Source organism: Nomascus leucogenys, chromosome 6, assembly GCF_006542625.1.
Source record: "Nomascus leucogenys isolate Asia chromosome 6, Asia_NLE_v1, whole genome shotgun sequence".
NCBI lineage: Eukaryota > Metazoa > Chordata > Mammalia > Primates > Hylobatidae > Nomascus > Nomascus leucogenys.
Window position 1 is genome coordinate 33131094 of NC_044386.1, and position 16594 is coordinate 33147687.

A 16594-nucleotide genomic window follows, 5' to 3' on the forward strand; every position below is an offset into this window, starting at 1 on the left:
TCCAGTAGTAATATATTTACAAAACATTTGAATTCAAGTCACAAAGGAGTATTATCAATAAAAGTCAGCTGGCAGCATTTTTTAAATATATTTGATCAGGTTATACTATGTGTTTTATTGTCATTCAGAAACTATTTGAATGTTCACTGTATGCCCAGAGGCCTTCCAGGAATTCTGTTCCTTTTGAACCCTTCCATTCGAATGGTAGAATGGTGATTCTTGAATATCACCCAATTGTATTGGTCCTATCACCACTATGCCTTTTAATGATGAAAAACGTCAAACATACGCAAAAAAATAAAAATAAAAAATATGATGGACCCCATCTTCCAGTTTCAACAGTCATTGATTCCTGGCCAATCTCACTTAATCCATGATCTCAACCATTCCCCTCCAATACAGGTAATTTTGAAGCAAAACCCAGACCCATAATATCATAACTATTTTGGTATATATCTCTAAAAGATAGGGATTCTCCTGCATGAATCCTGACGTATATCAAGACGGTGTTGACAATTCCTCAGTTGTCTTGTGTTTTCTTCAATGGGTTTATTTTGCTCAGGATCCAAACGTGGTGTACATACTGCATTTGATTTAAATTCTCTAAATCTTAAACTTAGGGTTTCTTCCTTTATTTGCTTGTAACTTATTTATTGAAGAAACTATGTTATCTGCCCTGTGTTCTACATTCTGAATTTTGCATCTATCCCTGGAGTGATAGGTTAATCTTTCCCCTTTTCCCATAGACTGGTGGTTAGATCTAGCAACAAAAAGCTCTAGACCAGGGGTGATTTTCCCCCACCCAGGAGATACTTGGTAACATCTGAAGACATTTTTGATGGTTACAAGAGAAGTGCTATTGGCATATAGGCAATAGAGGCTAAGGATGCTGCTAACCATCCTAAAACAGGAAAGCCCCCTACAACAAAGAATTGTCTGGACAAAATGTCAATAGTGTCAGTGCTCCAGAGGCTTGTTATCATCAAGTTCTTTTTTTTTTTTTAGCCAGGAGACACTTGATAAGTAATATCCTGTTCTTCTATTCAGATACATACCCGTTTCATTTTCACTGCTGTCACTTTACCTGCTCTTGGGCTCTTGATTCCTAATAGACCCTATCCACAAGCTCCAGAGACATGAGGGACACTGGCCAAGTGCAAAACTTTATTTCTGGATAAAGTGCTTGTGTCCTATCCTGGTGAACCCAATTACACTTCAACATTTATTGACCATCTACAATGTGCAGGATACAACAGCCCAGGAGAAGATGCAGAGCCTATGAGGAAACAAAGGCAAGTAGTCTAGAGACTGGGCAAACTAGAAAGAAACCTCTTGTCACTGCATACCCTAACCATGGAACAAGCAAGATGACAACCTCCTCTTTCTTTACTATTCCTCCCCACCTAGCCAAATATCCCAGAAAGTCAAAGTTTTCTTCACCAAGAGACTAACCCTTCAAGATACAAGTCAAAGCCCTAAAAGCCTGTACTAATATTATGGATAACTCAAAACATAACTGCTTTGAGTTATTATGTTTTAGCAAATCTAAATACTAAAATGCTGGTATTTTTACATTTCTCTAAATACCAGAATATCTAAATTGTAATTTTGAGCATTAAAATCACTATATTTAAGGTATTTAGATTAACACTTAAAATATGCTTTTCTACTTTTAGCTCGTTTAGTCAGTGATACTCTTTAAAAAAAAGTCTTAAACCCCGTAAGACTTAAAAACTCTTCATATCTTAATGTAGAAAACTTAATAAGCCTTTTCACTGACTTATGCCCCAATCCCTTGAGTACTTTTAATGTTAAAGTCAAGAATAAAATGCCTCTGAAAAAATAAAATTGAACTGTTCTTTAGTTAGGCAATTCATTAGTACATTTACTCATATCTCCCCCACCATTATATTATTTAGGTGTTGCATTATCTCTGGGATCTTTTTTGCATAATTGTCTTAGTAGATGTTATTCTTAAGTATAAGGATGCATAAATAATATTGGTACAATTGAATTTAAGTGATTTAAATTCTAAAGTACATTATTTTCACAACCGAGCAAAATATATAACGTATCCTTAAACTTGTATTTGACAACTTTTTCAACTTAAGTGGATATTTTACAATAAAAATGTGTTACCTGGCTCTATCTTTCTGCTTATTAAAAAGTGAAATCAATGTAGTAAAACATGTAATATGATTTAATGTACAGGGGCCATGAATGTAAATATACAAGGAATATAAAAAATATTAAGTCAAAATTATCTGAACAGCCTACATTGACCAGGTAAGCACTTCACCCTGATTTAATAACTAATCATTCTATGTCAAATGTTAACAGTGAATGACGTCAACAGGGCACAGAATAATAATACACAGCAATGGGGAAACACTTCTGAAACATAACATTTTGTGAAAACTAGTTTTCAAAGAGTGACCCCTTGAGAGTTAGGGAAATAAGAAATGTTAAAAAGAAGAGGTAACAGTGGTGTAATTTTATTCATATAGAGTTGCCATTAAAAGGTTAACTCATTCAAACACATTTTTGCTATGCTAACATTCCTTTGCCTCTTATTCTTACAAATAAATCCCCATCACAGAGCAGAAATGTTAGAAATTACATCACAAATGGAGCATATTAAGTATTTTTAAAACCTTTTAAAATATGGCTTATAATTTTACACAGCAAGTTACCTATTAATATGTTACATATTAACAGATCTATTTGGACAATCAGATTTCCTTGAGATTAAGGATGGAGTTGGCATTTTTTCTTTAAGAAGGCATTTTAAGGCCGGGCATGGTGGCTCATGCCTGTAATCCCAGCACTGGGAGGCCGAGGCAGGCAGATCACAAGGTCAGGAGTTCGAGACCAGCCTGACCAGCATGGTGAAACCCCATCTCTACTAAAAATACAAAAAATTAGCCAGGTATAGTGGTGCATGCCTGTAATCTCAGCTACTTAGGAGGCTAAGGCAGGAGAATCGCTTGAACCTGGGAGATGGAGGTTGCAGAGCCGAGATCATGCTACTGCATGATCTGGGCGACAAAGCAAGACTCCGTTCTCAAAAAAAAAAAAAAAAAAAAAAAAAAAGGTATTTTAAGCCTGTTAGGGGAGGTTCTACAGTATGGAGCTTCTTTAAAGTGGTATCTTATATATATCAAAAAAAAAAAAAAAAAGCCAGATCAAGCTCTGGGAAAATACTACATTTTAATGTATTTCTATCTGATGTGTCATAAATTCTTTGCTATGAATGTCTATGCAGATACTTAAAGAAAAATGTATTCTCTGGATATACATCAAAACCTAGATTAACTTTGTACGTTAACATTTATTTTAAAAAATTGATAAGAACATGTTAAATATTGGCAAAACTAAGAGCACTCAATTTGACTATCCGTCCAGCTTTCACAGAATTTACTTCTGAGCCCACAAGACTCAAATTGTATAAGGATAGAGTCTGTTTCATTCATCAACATATCCAGCACCTGACGTGGTAGTACATGGCACAGAGTGGGTGTTCAATAAATATTTGTCAATGATTGAACAGAAATTTTCAGCACCAAATGAAAGAAACACATGACTTTGAACGATGGCACGAGAATACCAACTGTTTCATTATGCAACGACAGGATCTTTTGGCAAAAATTCTAGGATTACTTATAAGTAGATCAAGAATTAGATAATAATTTCCTCCAAAAATAAAGGAATTCTCATGGGGGGAAAAAAAAAGAAAAGTCTTAACATTTTATCCTAAAAGCTATTCTGTAAATCTTGGAATATAAGCTAGGTGAAAACCACAATACTAAGGAAGGCAATTCCAAAACTACTGTGTTTTACATATTTATTAAAGAATCCATTCTTTCTGATAATACTCCTAACACAGGTGAAGACATTTTTACAATATTTTACCAAACTCCTAATAGAAAATGTCTAATCTGTTCATCCTTTTAGTCCCTGAATCTATGTTTGAGCATTTTAAAGATGGAAGAAACCTGTAAGACTCATATCATTTTTAAAAAATTGACTTAAAACACTTATTGGATAACTAATACATTTGTAACAGCATCATGATTTGTTCTGCTATCTGTATTTCACCCAGAACTGCTGAAATTACAGAATGAAACTCAAATGAAAGCATTCATCTATAATTTCAAAAATTATTTGAAATTTTTAAATCAATAGTCATAACATCATCATTGTGTTCTGAAATTAGAAAATTCTTGGCACATATACAAACATATTTACCTATGTCAATTAGGTCAATGTCAGGATTTATCAAAATTCTCTGTCTTGAAAATTATTTTAAAATCTTAATTCAGGTACTATAAAAAATATGCGCTAATCAAATGATATGTGTTCAGTTCTGACAATCCCACAATTAGGAGGAAAGGGAAGGAAAACACACTTATACAGTTAAGTTTCAAATCCTAAGTATTTAGTCCTTTATTTAAGCCTGCCCCTCTAAATTTAAAAAGATATCAGCACTCTTGGTTACCGATTGTAAGCAATATAAAAATTTCACTGGTATCAATTCTAATTAGTTCAGTCTATCCATTTTCTTATACAGTGAATGTCTTTTTTTCTATCAGAATCCAACAGAAGAATAATGCAAATCTCACTTCTGAGCCCACGGGCAAGCAGTCTCAACAATAACCAAAAAATGTCATTTTACGACTGGCAGTCTGTTTCTGAAGTAAAAATATTCTCTCCAGTAATCAAAATTTGTCATGAGGAAATCCTTCACTGTTCTAGAAGCACAGTTCGAAGCTCATCTTCTTTATTGATCATCATCGAAGCAATTGCACCATCATTGAACTCAAAAGAAGTTCCTCCATCCACAACCATACAGGCATCCCAACAACGAGAACGAACACAAACCCTAGGCAGAAGGAAATATCTCATTAAATAGTAATAGTTTTCTTAATAGGTTATTTTAATCCTGAATTTTAACCTAGCAGATCATTTGGCCTCCATTTTAAAAATCAAGTTGTTCTCTGATATGAGAAAATTAGTGACTATGTAAATACATGGGTATATTATGAAGGTCTCAAAACGTAAATGTTCAGGATGGCACCATTCGCTCAAGCATTTAGCAGTAAAGAAGTGCAGACCTGACTGAACTCACAGGCTGTTTTCATATGATTAAATGCTGAATTACTAACATTATAAATATTAAGTATTGAATAAGAGTGTTAACTATTTTCATGTAAAATTTGTACTTAAAATTTTTACTTAAGTATAACACACATATACAGAAGAGTTGGGTACATGTAATTATGTATACAGGTATACACCCAGATGATTAATGTACAGTTCAGTGAACACACTTACCCCAACTCAGGAATCAACTGTTACCCAGCTTGCCGGAAGCTCCCTCACTGCCTTCTCCCAGTCACTATCCCTGCTCCCTCCTCAAGCATACCCACCTTCCTAATTTCTATCACTGCAGTAGTAATAGCTTTGTCTGTTCTTGAGCTTTATATAAATAGAAGAATATAATATGCACAGTGGTGCCTGTCTTTTCCTCAATAGTATGCTTGTGAAATTCAGCCATATTATTACGTGTAATAGTAATAGTAGTGTGTTCATTTTTAATGCTGTATGAAATCACTTCTGTTATATTAAAACCAAAATTTATATCTCTCTTCTACTATTCATGGACATTTGGGTTTTTGGCTATTGGGAGTAGAGCTGCTATGAATATTCTTGAATGTCTTTGTGCACATACTTCTGTTGGTGCATACATTTCTTTTGGATATATACTTCAAAGGGGAATTATTGGATCACTGTGTATGCTATGTACAGGTTTGCTAGGTAATTGCCAAACAATTTTCCAAGCTATATATTCCTAACAGAAATTTAGGAATATATAGAAAATTGTAGTTGCTCCTCCTTGCCAACAATTGGTGCTTTAGCCATTCTGGTGGGTGTATATGGTAGCATTTCCCAGATGAATAATAAGGTCAATCATGTTTTTTGTGTTTATTAGCCATGTGAATATCACCTTTTGTGAAATGCCTGACTTTGGCCATTTTTCTATCACGTTGCCTGCCTTTTTCTTATTGTCAGTAGGAATTTTTATATACTAAATATTCTGTCTATGAGCCCATTGCTGGATATAGGTCCTGAAAATATCTTTCTCGCTCTGCCTTTTTGTTTTCTTAATGGTATCTTTTGATTACTGGCAGTTCTTACTTCCAGTGTGGTTCAATTTGTCAATCTTTTGTTGTTATGGTGCTTTTTATGACATGTTTAAGAAATCTTTTCCAACTGTCAAAATCACAAAGCTATTCTCCTATTAGCAAAAACTTAAATACAGATCTGTGGATTAATCAAATTAACTCTCAAATGACAACATGAATGTTAAGATAAATTTCCTTATTTGTGTCTAACCTGGGGAAAAAATTAATTGTATGTCTATAAAAAGAAAATATGTACACTAAGGTCAGCAATTTGTAATTGCTTAAGCTGTTTTCTGCTTGCCATGAGATAGATGACATTTTCTCTGAATTTTAGATTTTCTTGTTAATTTGGAAAATTGGGGAACCTTTACAAAATAAGAAATTACATCCACTTTTTTATATCCTCTCTCCCCAAAAACAAAATGAAGCAAATTCAATAGGTGGGAGGTCACTTTTAGGGAAAACCTAAAAGGAATGAATACCATTCTAAAGGTTTATTGCTATGCAATCTAAGTTTTCTATCAGTGTTTATTGTGTTTTTATTCTACAGCTTCTGAAAAAAAGAAGGGGCTTTCTGTTCAGCTTCTTTTACAATTATTGTGTCTTCGTTCATTTTTAAAAAACCAACAAATCACTGAAATAAATAACTGTACCCTTTCTAGTCACTTAAGTTTTAGCTTCTCTAAAATGGCACAATAAGTGTAAAAGAAAATATGATTTTAGCCAGGTTAGCATGATACCTTGTTACTTTCACAGGTTCTACTTTTGCTGCTAGATTAAGTTTGAATGAGCAAATTTAATGAAATTAAATAGTTTTCAAACCAAGTGTGCTTTGTAACAATGAAAGGAATGAAAACAGAAGTCAGATCGAGGATGCTTACTTTGAGGAGAAACAACGCTGACGACTGCTTGAAAAAACTCTATTTGCTATTGGTTCTCGAATACTGAAAAGTATTTTTGGTTCTTCCGGACTGTAGAGCAGTGATTCATTATATTCATTTGTTACTACAAAGAAAAAAAAATTAGCACACTCAATAAAAGATGGTCACTTCTGAGAAGGGCAAAACAAAAAATAGATGCCATCCCCCATTTAAAACTGTGTTCCAAAAGTCTATTTAGGAACAAGTTTCTTGAAACTCATAACACATATTCCATTAAAACACAGTAACAAAAAACCTTATAAATAAGAATTAGGTACCATGATTTGCCCACAGAAACATACATCACCCACAATACAGTAGAAATAGGTACAACTGGGGAAAAAGAAAAAAAAAAAACACTAACTTCAAAGCTTGTAATTAAACAATAGAGGAATTAGATAGATGCACTCAAAAAAGGAACTTGAGTTGCCATATTGCCCTACCAAGTTCTTTCCAAAATACCACGTCAAATAGCTCGTAATGATGATAATAAGCAAACAGCCTTGATATAAAACGCAGTCTCAAACAATGACAGGCAATATCCTTTCTTCAATACACCCCCATTCCTCAATGTATTTTCTAGAAATCTTTGGGACCTGCTTTCTCTCTAATCAAGAGGTACATGAGGGCTGGAATACAAAGCACAAATTGGTTGAGAAAACCAGAAAGATATCAGGCTTGAAAGTTAAGTACTACATTAAAAAAATTAAAAGACTGTCAGATAATCTACCTTATTTATGAAAGTTTCATTTGAATTACTGGCTTTAAAAAAAATCTAATTCACCCACAAAAATAAAAATTTGGCTTCATGGGAACACACCACAAAAAAGCATGCTAGCTCTGAAGGAAATTTCAAGAGTAATTTCATAAATGTCTGTAACAGTGATTGCATCACTGGCATTCACTGTTGCTTCTGATGATAGTCAAATCTTGAAAGGAATGCTATTCATTAAAGTAAAGCTTTGGTATGTTTCTTAAAAGTCACAGATGTTTTATATATATATAGTTATATAAATTAATATATATACATCCTTAATTTATATACATACCTGACATGAATTTCAGTTATTTTATATATATTATTTTTTAAGTTGAATTATATAATTAAGAAGCAATTACTATATATACCTAACTTTCCTCTGATACAGATTTACTGCTGGTGCTAATTCATGAACCATGATTAAAATAATCTTGTAGGTCTCAAATTGAGTGAAGGAGACCAGAATCCATTTTAGAAGGCTGAACGGGGCTTGAGAGATTTGCTTCTTTTTTCAAACTATTTTAGAGGCAAACTGTCCCCCCAACAAAGGAGGTCTTCTTATGTGGAAACCTAACAATAAAGATAAACTGACACTGTTCAAATATTGTATCAGGTTAAAAGATATTGCTAACTCATTTTAAGGTAACCAATGAGAATGAGGCTGTTCTGATAACTCAAATCCAAGCATTTGTGTTTATGGATGACAGTTGCAGTCTTACATGTGTCAATATTCACTTTGTGTCTATATATTTTTTGCCATATATGTTGAGAAAATACATAGGTAGGTAGATGTAACTTTAAACACATTTGGGTTTGTGGTTTTATAAAAAATAATCTAGCTTGAAATTTTAGGATATCCTTCAATGGAGATAGCCAAAAAAGCTTTGAGGTGTGTACAAGAATGATCCTGGTAGATAGTAGACTTCAGTGTGTTACAATCTGATATGCAAATCAAATGAATGTGTTTTTCAGTTTAAAAACTTAAATTGTTTTAAACAGAATTTAAAGAATACATTTGAAGAACTTCTAGAAACACCAGCTAGATGATCTACTTTAACCCCTCTTTTTACAACTGTAGAGGATCATAGCCTTGCCCAAGTTTCACAGCTGATGTAGTAGATCTGGAAATGGAACCTACGATTTCAGATTTCTTCATAAGTATTCTTTCTCTAACAGCACTAATTCTCTTACAGGAATCGTGAGGTAATCAGGCAAAACTAGGGAGAAGAATGTTAAAAAGAATATTTGAGTGAATAAGAAGATATGCACACATAGCTCAGTGAATTCCATCTCATTCAGAGGATATTAATGGCATACTGAATTTAGCTATGCATTTCCTATTTGTGAGATAAGGATTTTTCTGTAATTCCCTATGCCCCAGGACATGTTTGCAGTTATACTGCTTTGACTTAAGAGTTATATTTCAGGGTTGACTAAAAATCACAACAAAAGTCCAACTTTAATCTTTATGTTGCTTAAAGACATTTAAGGGGATATTGTATTAAAAGCATGTCTGAGTAAAAAAACAGTACTTTGCTAATTAAACAACACTTCACACTATCATCCTTAAAACTGAAACAGAACTAAACTGTTAGTGATTATTACCATTTGTCACTGACCTTTCTCTACCAATTCTCTGTTCAATGGAAGACTCAAATTTCCTTGTCGTTTTGCTGTTGAAAAAGGAAAGGGAGAAAGTATGCTTAAAATGTATATGTGTTATAAATATATATATATATATATGTTATTATGTAACATAATAGCTAATATAAAATAACATGTATACATTATATAGCATATTATCATAAATAAACAGTAGCCCCCCCTCACCCTTATTAGCACTTTTGCTTTCCATGATTTTGCTTTCTTCAAGTTTCAGTTACGGGCAGACAACCATAATACAAAAATATTACATGGAAAATTATAGAAATCAACAATTCATGTTTCAAATTGCACATCATTCTGAGTAGCATGGTGAAATCTCCCGCAGTCCTGCTCTAACCCACCTGGGATATGAGTCATCCTTTTGTCCAGCTTATCCATGCTGTACATACTACTGGCCCATTAGTCACTTAGTAGCTGACTTGGTTATTAGATCGACTGTCATGGTATCATAGTGCTTGTGTTCAAGTCGCCCTTATTTAACTTAATAACGGCCCCAAGGCACAAGTAGTGATGTCGGCAAATCAGATATGCCAAAGAGAAGCCATAAAATGCTTCCTTTACATGAACAGGTCAAAGTTCTCAAAGAAAAAGGTCATATGCTGAGGTTGCTAAGATTTACAATCAGATATATGAATCTTCTATCAGTGATATTGTGAAGAAGGAAAAAGAAATTAATGCATAGTATAAGGGTTTGGTAGTATCCAAGGTTTCATCATTCACTGGGGGTTCTGGAACATGTCCCCTGCGGATAAGAGGGGACTACTCTAATAGCTGTTTTGGTACTCACCAATATTTAAAACATCTTCTACAGCCTGAGTTGCAACTCTGTTAATATTGAATGACCTAGAAACAGAAATCACATAATTCTTAGTTTTAATTCTAAAAACATGCTAAAAATTAAAAAGGAATAACCTACTTAAAACATAGAAAATTCTTAGAAATTGGAGAAAGTTCTAAATGAACAAAGTTAAAAACTGGTAAATAATGTACTAGTATGGGTGTGATGAGACAAGTATTCTCATACATTGATGGGAAAAGAGATATTGCAGTTGGAGAGCAATTATGCACTATCAAAATTAAAATGAACATATTCTTCAATCTAGTAACTTAACCTAAAATATACCTCCATCTATAATACACAAAGATAGGTACAAAAATATTAGCTGAAATGCTGTTTATAACAGCAAAACAACTCAAATATGTACCCATAGAAAGCTGATTAAATAAATTATAGCTACTCATTGATATTAAAAATAATACAAATATATGTGCTGATATGTAAGGATAACCAAAATATTAAGTTAAAAAATAAAAGGCATCATATAGTGTATATGTTGTTTCATTTTAAAAACAAAATATATATATATAGTATGAATCTAGAGATAAGCACTAGAGATATGAAATGAAAGGGAGACTAGCTTTTTGCTGTATACCCTTTTGTACTTTTTAACCTAGGCAAGTATTCTTTAAATTATAAAATAGTTTCCTTGAAGGTAAGAAATCTTTTACATGTGCAATTAAAATTACAATTTTAATTGCAAGCATTAATACAAACATGGATAACTTTTCAAAATAGTTCTCTCCTGGGGTCTATAAAGATCACTAAGAAAAGGTTGTTTTTTAAAAAAAAATACTCCCAGTAATTTTGAATTCTTCTACTGCCTCATAACTCTTCATACATGATCTCAATATATAATCCCAAGGAATAGGAGTAACATATGAGTCAACACAACTCTAAATCTAAATTAGTGGCTCGTAACTTTTTGGGGGAGTGAGAGTAAGAGATACTCTTATACCTGCTAACCCTGTACCCTTCATGTTTGGAGAAATGCAAAAACATGAGAATTTTTTTCTTAGGTCTACAACCTTCACCATTCTAAGAGTTCTCATTTAAAATCAGACATAACCTCTACTACCAAACTGGAAGACAAACTGAGTATCATATCTTCATCAACTACTAAAGCTCCATCTCCTGAACACACATCTTCATCCTTAATTAAGTCTGGTAGGGCAGCATGTATGGAGAAAAAGGACTGAGAACAATCTTAAGAAGAAACTAATTGAAACATATGGTGATCTGGCTCGGTAGTATTTCTCCCGGTGTATGGGTGTATGGAGTAAACCTTATTCCCCACTGAACAGAGAACTGACATGATAATGGGACAATTCAGAGACATTTGCTGTGTAATACCACCCCTATATCCTGTCTCTTGTGGAAGAATTTTTGGAGATGCAGAGACGGAATAACTATTCCCCAAACCTGTTTTTCTTCCTGAACGCATAGGTTATATTTTCTAGTTCTTCATGCCATATAGTCATGGGACTGAGTTGTAGCTAATGGAGTCAGAGTGGACATGATAAACAATACTTCAAAGCCTGGCTCAGAGCCTCCCATGGGGACCCTCCATGCTCTTCCACCTTCTGTAGCAGAGCAACCAGAGGAGCTATGTTTAGAAGGTGGTAGAGCCATGTGATGGAAGAACTCTGGCTCCTTGAATAATCACTTACAGGGAGCCACTTGCCAATCAGGAATACTCACTGCAGACTTTACAAGAACAAGAAATAGACTTATACTGTGTTAGGCCACTGAGATTGGTGGTTTATCTTTTATAACAAATAGCTTACCGTGAGTCATACATTTCCACATTTCATATTGAAAGCAAAGACTAATTAAATAATTTCATATAAAAAAACAAGCCCCTCTCTATCAAGAATTAAAAGAGAGAAAAACAGACTATCCTAATCTTTTCTTTCCAGTGATTCTTCAGAGGCCTATGGTTTACAGATAGGTTTAAAATTTAAATCACGACTTCACCATTTATTAGCCACATAGCTTTGGGAAAGTCAATTAACTTATGAAACTTTTTGGATTCTACTTATGAAAATAAAATCACCTACTTCCAGAGTATTTGTGAGAATTTAAACAAGATCACCTAATTAGCTTGGAACAAAAATGTGCTCAGAGATGGTAGTATGATAAAAACAAAAATTATTAATGTATAGAAATATACAGCTTTTCCCCAGCTCCTCTGGCTCCTAGGCTTCTCTTCTCTTCCTACATCTTTTGAAGCGAAAAGGACAAAAGATGAATGGGAATTACAATCATAGCAAAAGAATCATCAGTAACGGAAGAGGGGAGAACATGTTAGATGCAAGCAAGCTGCATGAGGCTTGGTAGAGAAGAGACTGAGCAACCAAGGTGGCAGGGATAGTATAGCTTGTGAGAAAGACTTTTATACTAGAGCACAGGAAATAACAGAAGACTTTAACAAGCAACATAGAGAAGGCTGAGATTTTAGTCTAACCCATACTTATCGAAATGCAACATCAACACAGGACTCAACTACTGGGTACATGTGGGAGGCAAGGAATGTTTTAAAAGCATTGTAGTGGCTGTCATTCCTTATGCTCCGAAAGGTTGAAAACTTGAACTATCAAAATCTATCAAAATTACACCCCTCCCCAAACAGAAGCCCCATTGCCTCTAGCAGAAGCACTACTTCACTGAGATTAATTAGCAAATTTATCTTGATAATTCTTCAGTACAACCTAGTGTCTTTTCTTTCAACTATGTGACCTCTATAGACAGCTCAGAACCCCTCTCCCTCTCCATTTAAAAATTGACCTTCCCTTGTGAAGCAGCACAAGCAGTAATGACAGTGAAAAAGGCACTGATTTTGTAGTACAGCACACCTGTGCTTATATCCAGGTTCTGACTCTTCTTGTATAACTTTGGCCTAAATATTTATCCTTGCTAACCCTTAAGTTACTCCTTTATAAAATGGGAATGCTACTACTTTCTTCCAGGATTTCTAAAAGGATTAGTTAATATATAAAAGTACCTAGCACAGTACAAAGTAGCAGGGGCTATATAACTGATAGCTTGTATTACAATGCATAAAAAATAAACATACAGAATCACAGAAGTTCAGAAGGCAAAGTAATCTTACTATTTTATCAGTTCCAATTCCTGCATTTTGCAGACAAGGAAATTTGTACATAGTTGTAAAGCTAGTCCGTGGTTTAATCAGGTCTCTTAACTTGCAGGCCAGTACTCTTTTCAGTTATACCACTTTGCCCATTTTTTATGGTAAGAATACTGGGTAAAGATAATCTCTATTTCTAACAGAAATTTCCATTTCTATTTCTAATTTCACTCTAGTTTTCAACAAGTAGCATAGCATGTTCAACAGGAAAAATACTATCATCATAAATGAAAGCTGTTAATTGTAATATTTTCAATTTAATCTATGGGATGGTTACAAAATAATTTTATAACATATTAAAGGATTAAGTTTTTTCCACAAAATTATTGGAAAATTCATTTTAGAAATGTTCCTTTCACTGGCCCTGAGGAAAACAAGTTATTAACCTATCTTTTTAAATGATACTTCTTATTTTTTCCAAAAGACTATTTGGCTAAGTTTTTTTATTGAATACTTATGAATTAAATGATATGGTATTTGAAAATAACTTCAAAATAAATAGGACAAAAGTAGATAGATAGGGGTACAGAGGTAACAAGATTGGGCATGTGTTGATGATAATTACTGAGACTAGCTAATGGTATGTGGGGATTCATTAAACTATTTTGTCACTCTTACACATATTAAAAATTTTTCATAATAAAATAGTTTAAGAAGTCATGTTAAACAAGTAGGAAATAAAACTCTAAATTAAACTATCCAAATTTAAAAGTTTGATAAGCATTGTTTTAGCTATATACAATTGTGAGCATATAGTCATTTACTCAAAAAATATTTTTTAAGTGAATATATATAAGGTACTGTGCATACAAAAGATTAAGCAGGAAAAAAAAAAAAAAACCCTCTAGTCACCATCCCAAATCCATAAAGTTGCTTTAACTAGCTGGGTACTAGCATATTAGATAACTAATAATGTAATAACGGCTATAATAGTGCTATGAGAAAAAGTGTTAGGGAAGGATAAAAATGATTAATTCACTGTCTTTATGAAACGGGTGAGTGTTAAAGATTTGCTAAAGAGAATGACATTTCAAGACTGGATTTTCAGCCAGTGGATAGAAAGTGGAGTGTTCAGGCATTCAAGGAGGAAGAAGTTGCACTGAGCAAAAATAAAAAGCCAAGCGAGAACAAAAAGTGTGCTGAGAATTGCAAGTAGCTGTGCCAATTCTAGTGTGCCATAGGTGGGGGTAAGGGTAGGGCAAGAATAAGGCCAATAAGATCACTAAGGTCATATGTTAAAGGGCCTCAAATGACCGATTAAGCAATCTGGACAGAGGTCAATGAAAGTTATAAGGCAGAGAAGAGAGATTTATCTACATTTTAGAAATATTACTCTGTTGTAGATGCTGGAAAGGATGTGGAGAAATACGAACACTTTTACACTGTTAGTGGGAGCGTAAATTAGTTCAACCATTGTGGAAGACAGTGTGGCGATTCCTCAAGGATCTAGAACTAGAAATACCATTTGACCCAGCCATCCCATTACTGGGTATATACCCAAAGGATTATAAATCATGCTACTATAAAGACACATGCACATGTGTATTTATTGTGGCACTATTCACAATAGCAAAGACTTGGAACCAACCCAAATGTCCACCAGTAACAGACTGGATAAAGAAAATGTGGCACATATATACCATGGAATACTATGCAGCCATAAAAAAGAATGAGTTAATGTCCTTTGTAGGGACATGGATGAAGCTGGAAACCATCATTCTCAGCAAAATATCTCAAGGACAGAAAACCAAACACCGCATGTTCTCACTCATAAGTAGCAGCTGAACAATCAGAACACATGGACACAGGGAGGGGAACATCACACACGGGGGCCTTTTGTGGGGTGGGAGACTGGGGGAGGGATGGCATTAGGAGAAATACCTAATGTAAATGAGGAGTTGATGGGTGCACCAAACCAACATGGCACATGTATACCTATGTAACAAACCTGCATATTGTGCACATGTACCCTAGAACTTAAAGTATAATAATTTTTTTTTAAAGTTAAAAAAAAAGGAATATTACTCTGTTGTAGTACAGATGACAGCCTGAAGAATAAAAGGTGAGGCACAAAGAATATTCACTAAAAAGGTACAGGCTTGGACCAAAGCAGCAGCAGTAGAAACCCAAAAAAGTGGACTAAGACTTCAGAAGTACAATTAACAGGATTTAGAGACTGGGATATATAGAGGGGAGAATGAGGAATGGAAGACTCCAAAGGTAAGAACAAGATTTTGAGAAATCATGTTTTGCTTTTTTTCTCTACAGCATGGAGTCAGGGTAAATGCTGGTGGCATTCATCAATATAAAGAACACAAATAGAAAAACTGAAGACAATAAATTCAGTTCTGAATCTGTTGAATCTGAAGTGCTACTAACATGCTATCTGGCATGTAATTTTAGAATATGAGTTTGTACTCAGGAGAAAAGGTATGTTTGGGAGGCATCTGTGTGGAATGTACTAAGAAGTAGACGTACCCAGAGGGAGGTTATAGAGTAAACAGGACATAGGATGCACCAGGTTATCTCCAGTTAGGCTTTTAATATACAAACCTCCAGCCTATTTTTTTTTGTTGTACTTTGTATTCATTTCCTTATAGTTATTTAAAATATTTTTCATTTTTAAGAAAAGATAGTCCCAAAACCACTTCTCATTTCCTTTCCTTTACAAACCTAGTGCTCAATAATGACCAAATTCAGGCTGTAACTGTAATCCAAGAAGTCAAGGCAGGACTACCAGACCCAAATGATGAATGAAACAGAAACTTGGCCTACCTACATAACACCACCAGGACACCTCTTGCATATTACAGGCCTTAGATGTGCCAATATATTACATTACTAAAAGTATTTCACAAAACTTGATAAGCAACATCCCAAGTTACTCACCAGGCCTTTGATCCTGTTCCAGTACACAAATTGAGCCCTGAACTCTTCTGTTTTTCCCATGGACCATCATCAACTGAAATCTCATAGTAGGAAGCCCTGTGAATTGAGAATATAAAACTGTTTGCTGAGCGTAAGGTTCACGGTAAATAAGATAGTCTTCTTCAGAACTAAGGAAATCTTAAGTAAGTC

The 16594-nt window shown here is 34.1% G+C and overlaps 2 protein-coding genes across 3 annotated transcripts in view; one reads left to right on the plus strand and one right to left on the minus strand.

Annotated features, from left to right (window-relative positions):
* The window catches only part of SKP2 (S-phase kinase associated protein 2), a 41907-nt gene extending 39764 nt beyond the window's left edge, over positions 1-2143 (plus strand). Inside the window, exon 10 of the transcript XR_004030416.1 lies at positions 1113-2143. The gene's annotated coding sequence lies outside the window, so the exon portion shown is untranslated. The remainder of the gene's footprint in view (positions 1-1112) is intronic.
* A 336-nt stretch (positions 2144-2479) lies between these two features.
* The window catches only part of NADK2 (NAD kinase 2, mitochondrial), a 48893-nt gene continuing 34778 nt past the window's right edge, over positions 2480-16594 (minus strand). For both annotated transcript variants that reach the window (XM_003274348.4, XM_012501693.2), the window contains 5 exons: positions 16406-16501; positions 10318-10373; positions 9485-9538; positions 7067-7190; positions 2480-4882 (listed from right to left, as the gene is read on the minus strand). In XM_003274348.4, coding sequence (XP_003274396.1) covers positions 4744-4882; positions 7067-7190; positions 9485-9538; positions 10318-10373; positions 16406-16501 — 469 coding nt within the window. In that variant the 3' untranslated portion in view covers positions 2480-4743. The remainder of the gene's footprint in view (positions 4883-7066; positions 7191-9484; positions 9539-10317; positions 10374-16405; positions 16502-16594) is intronic.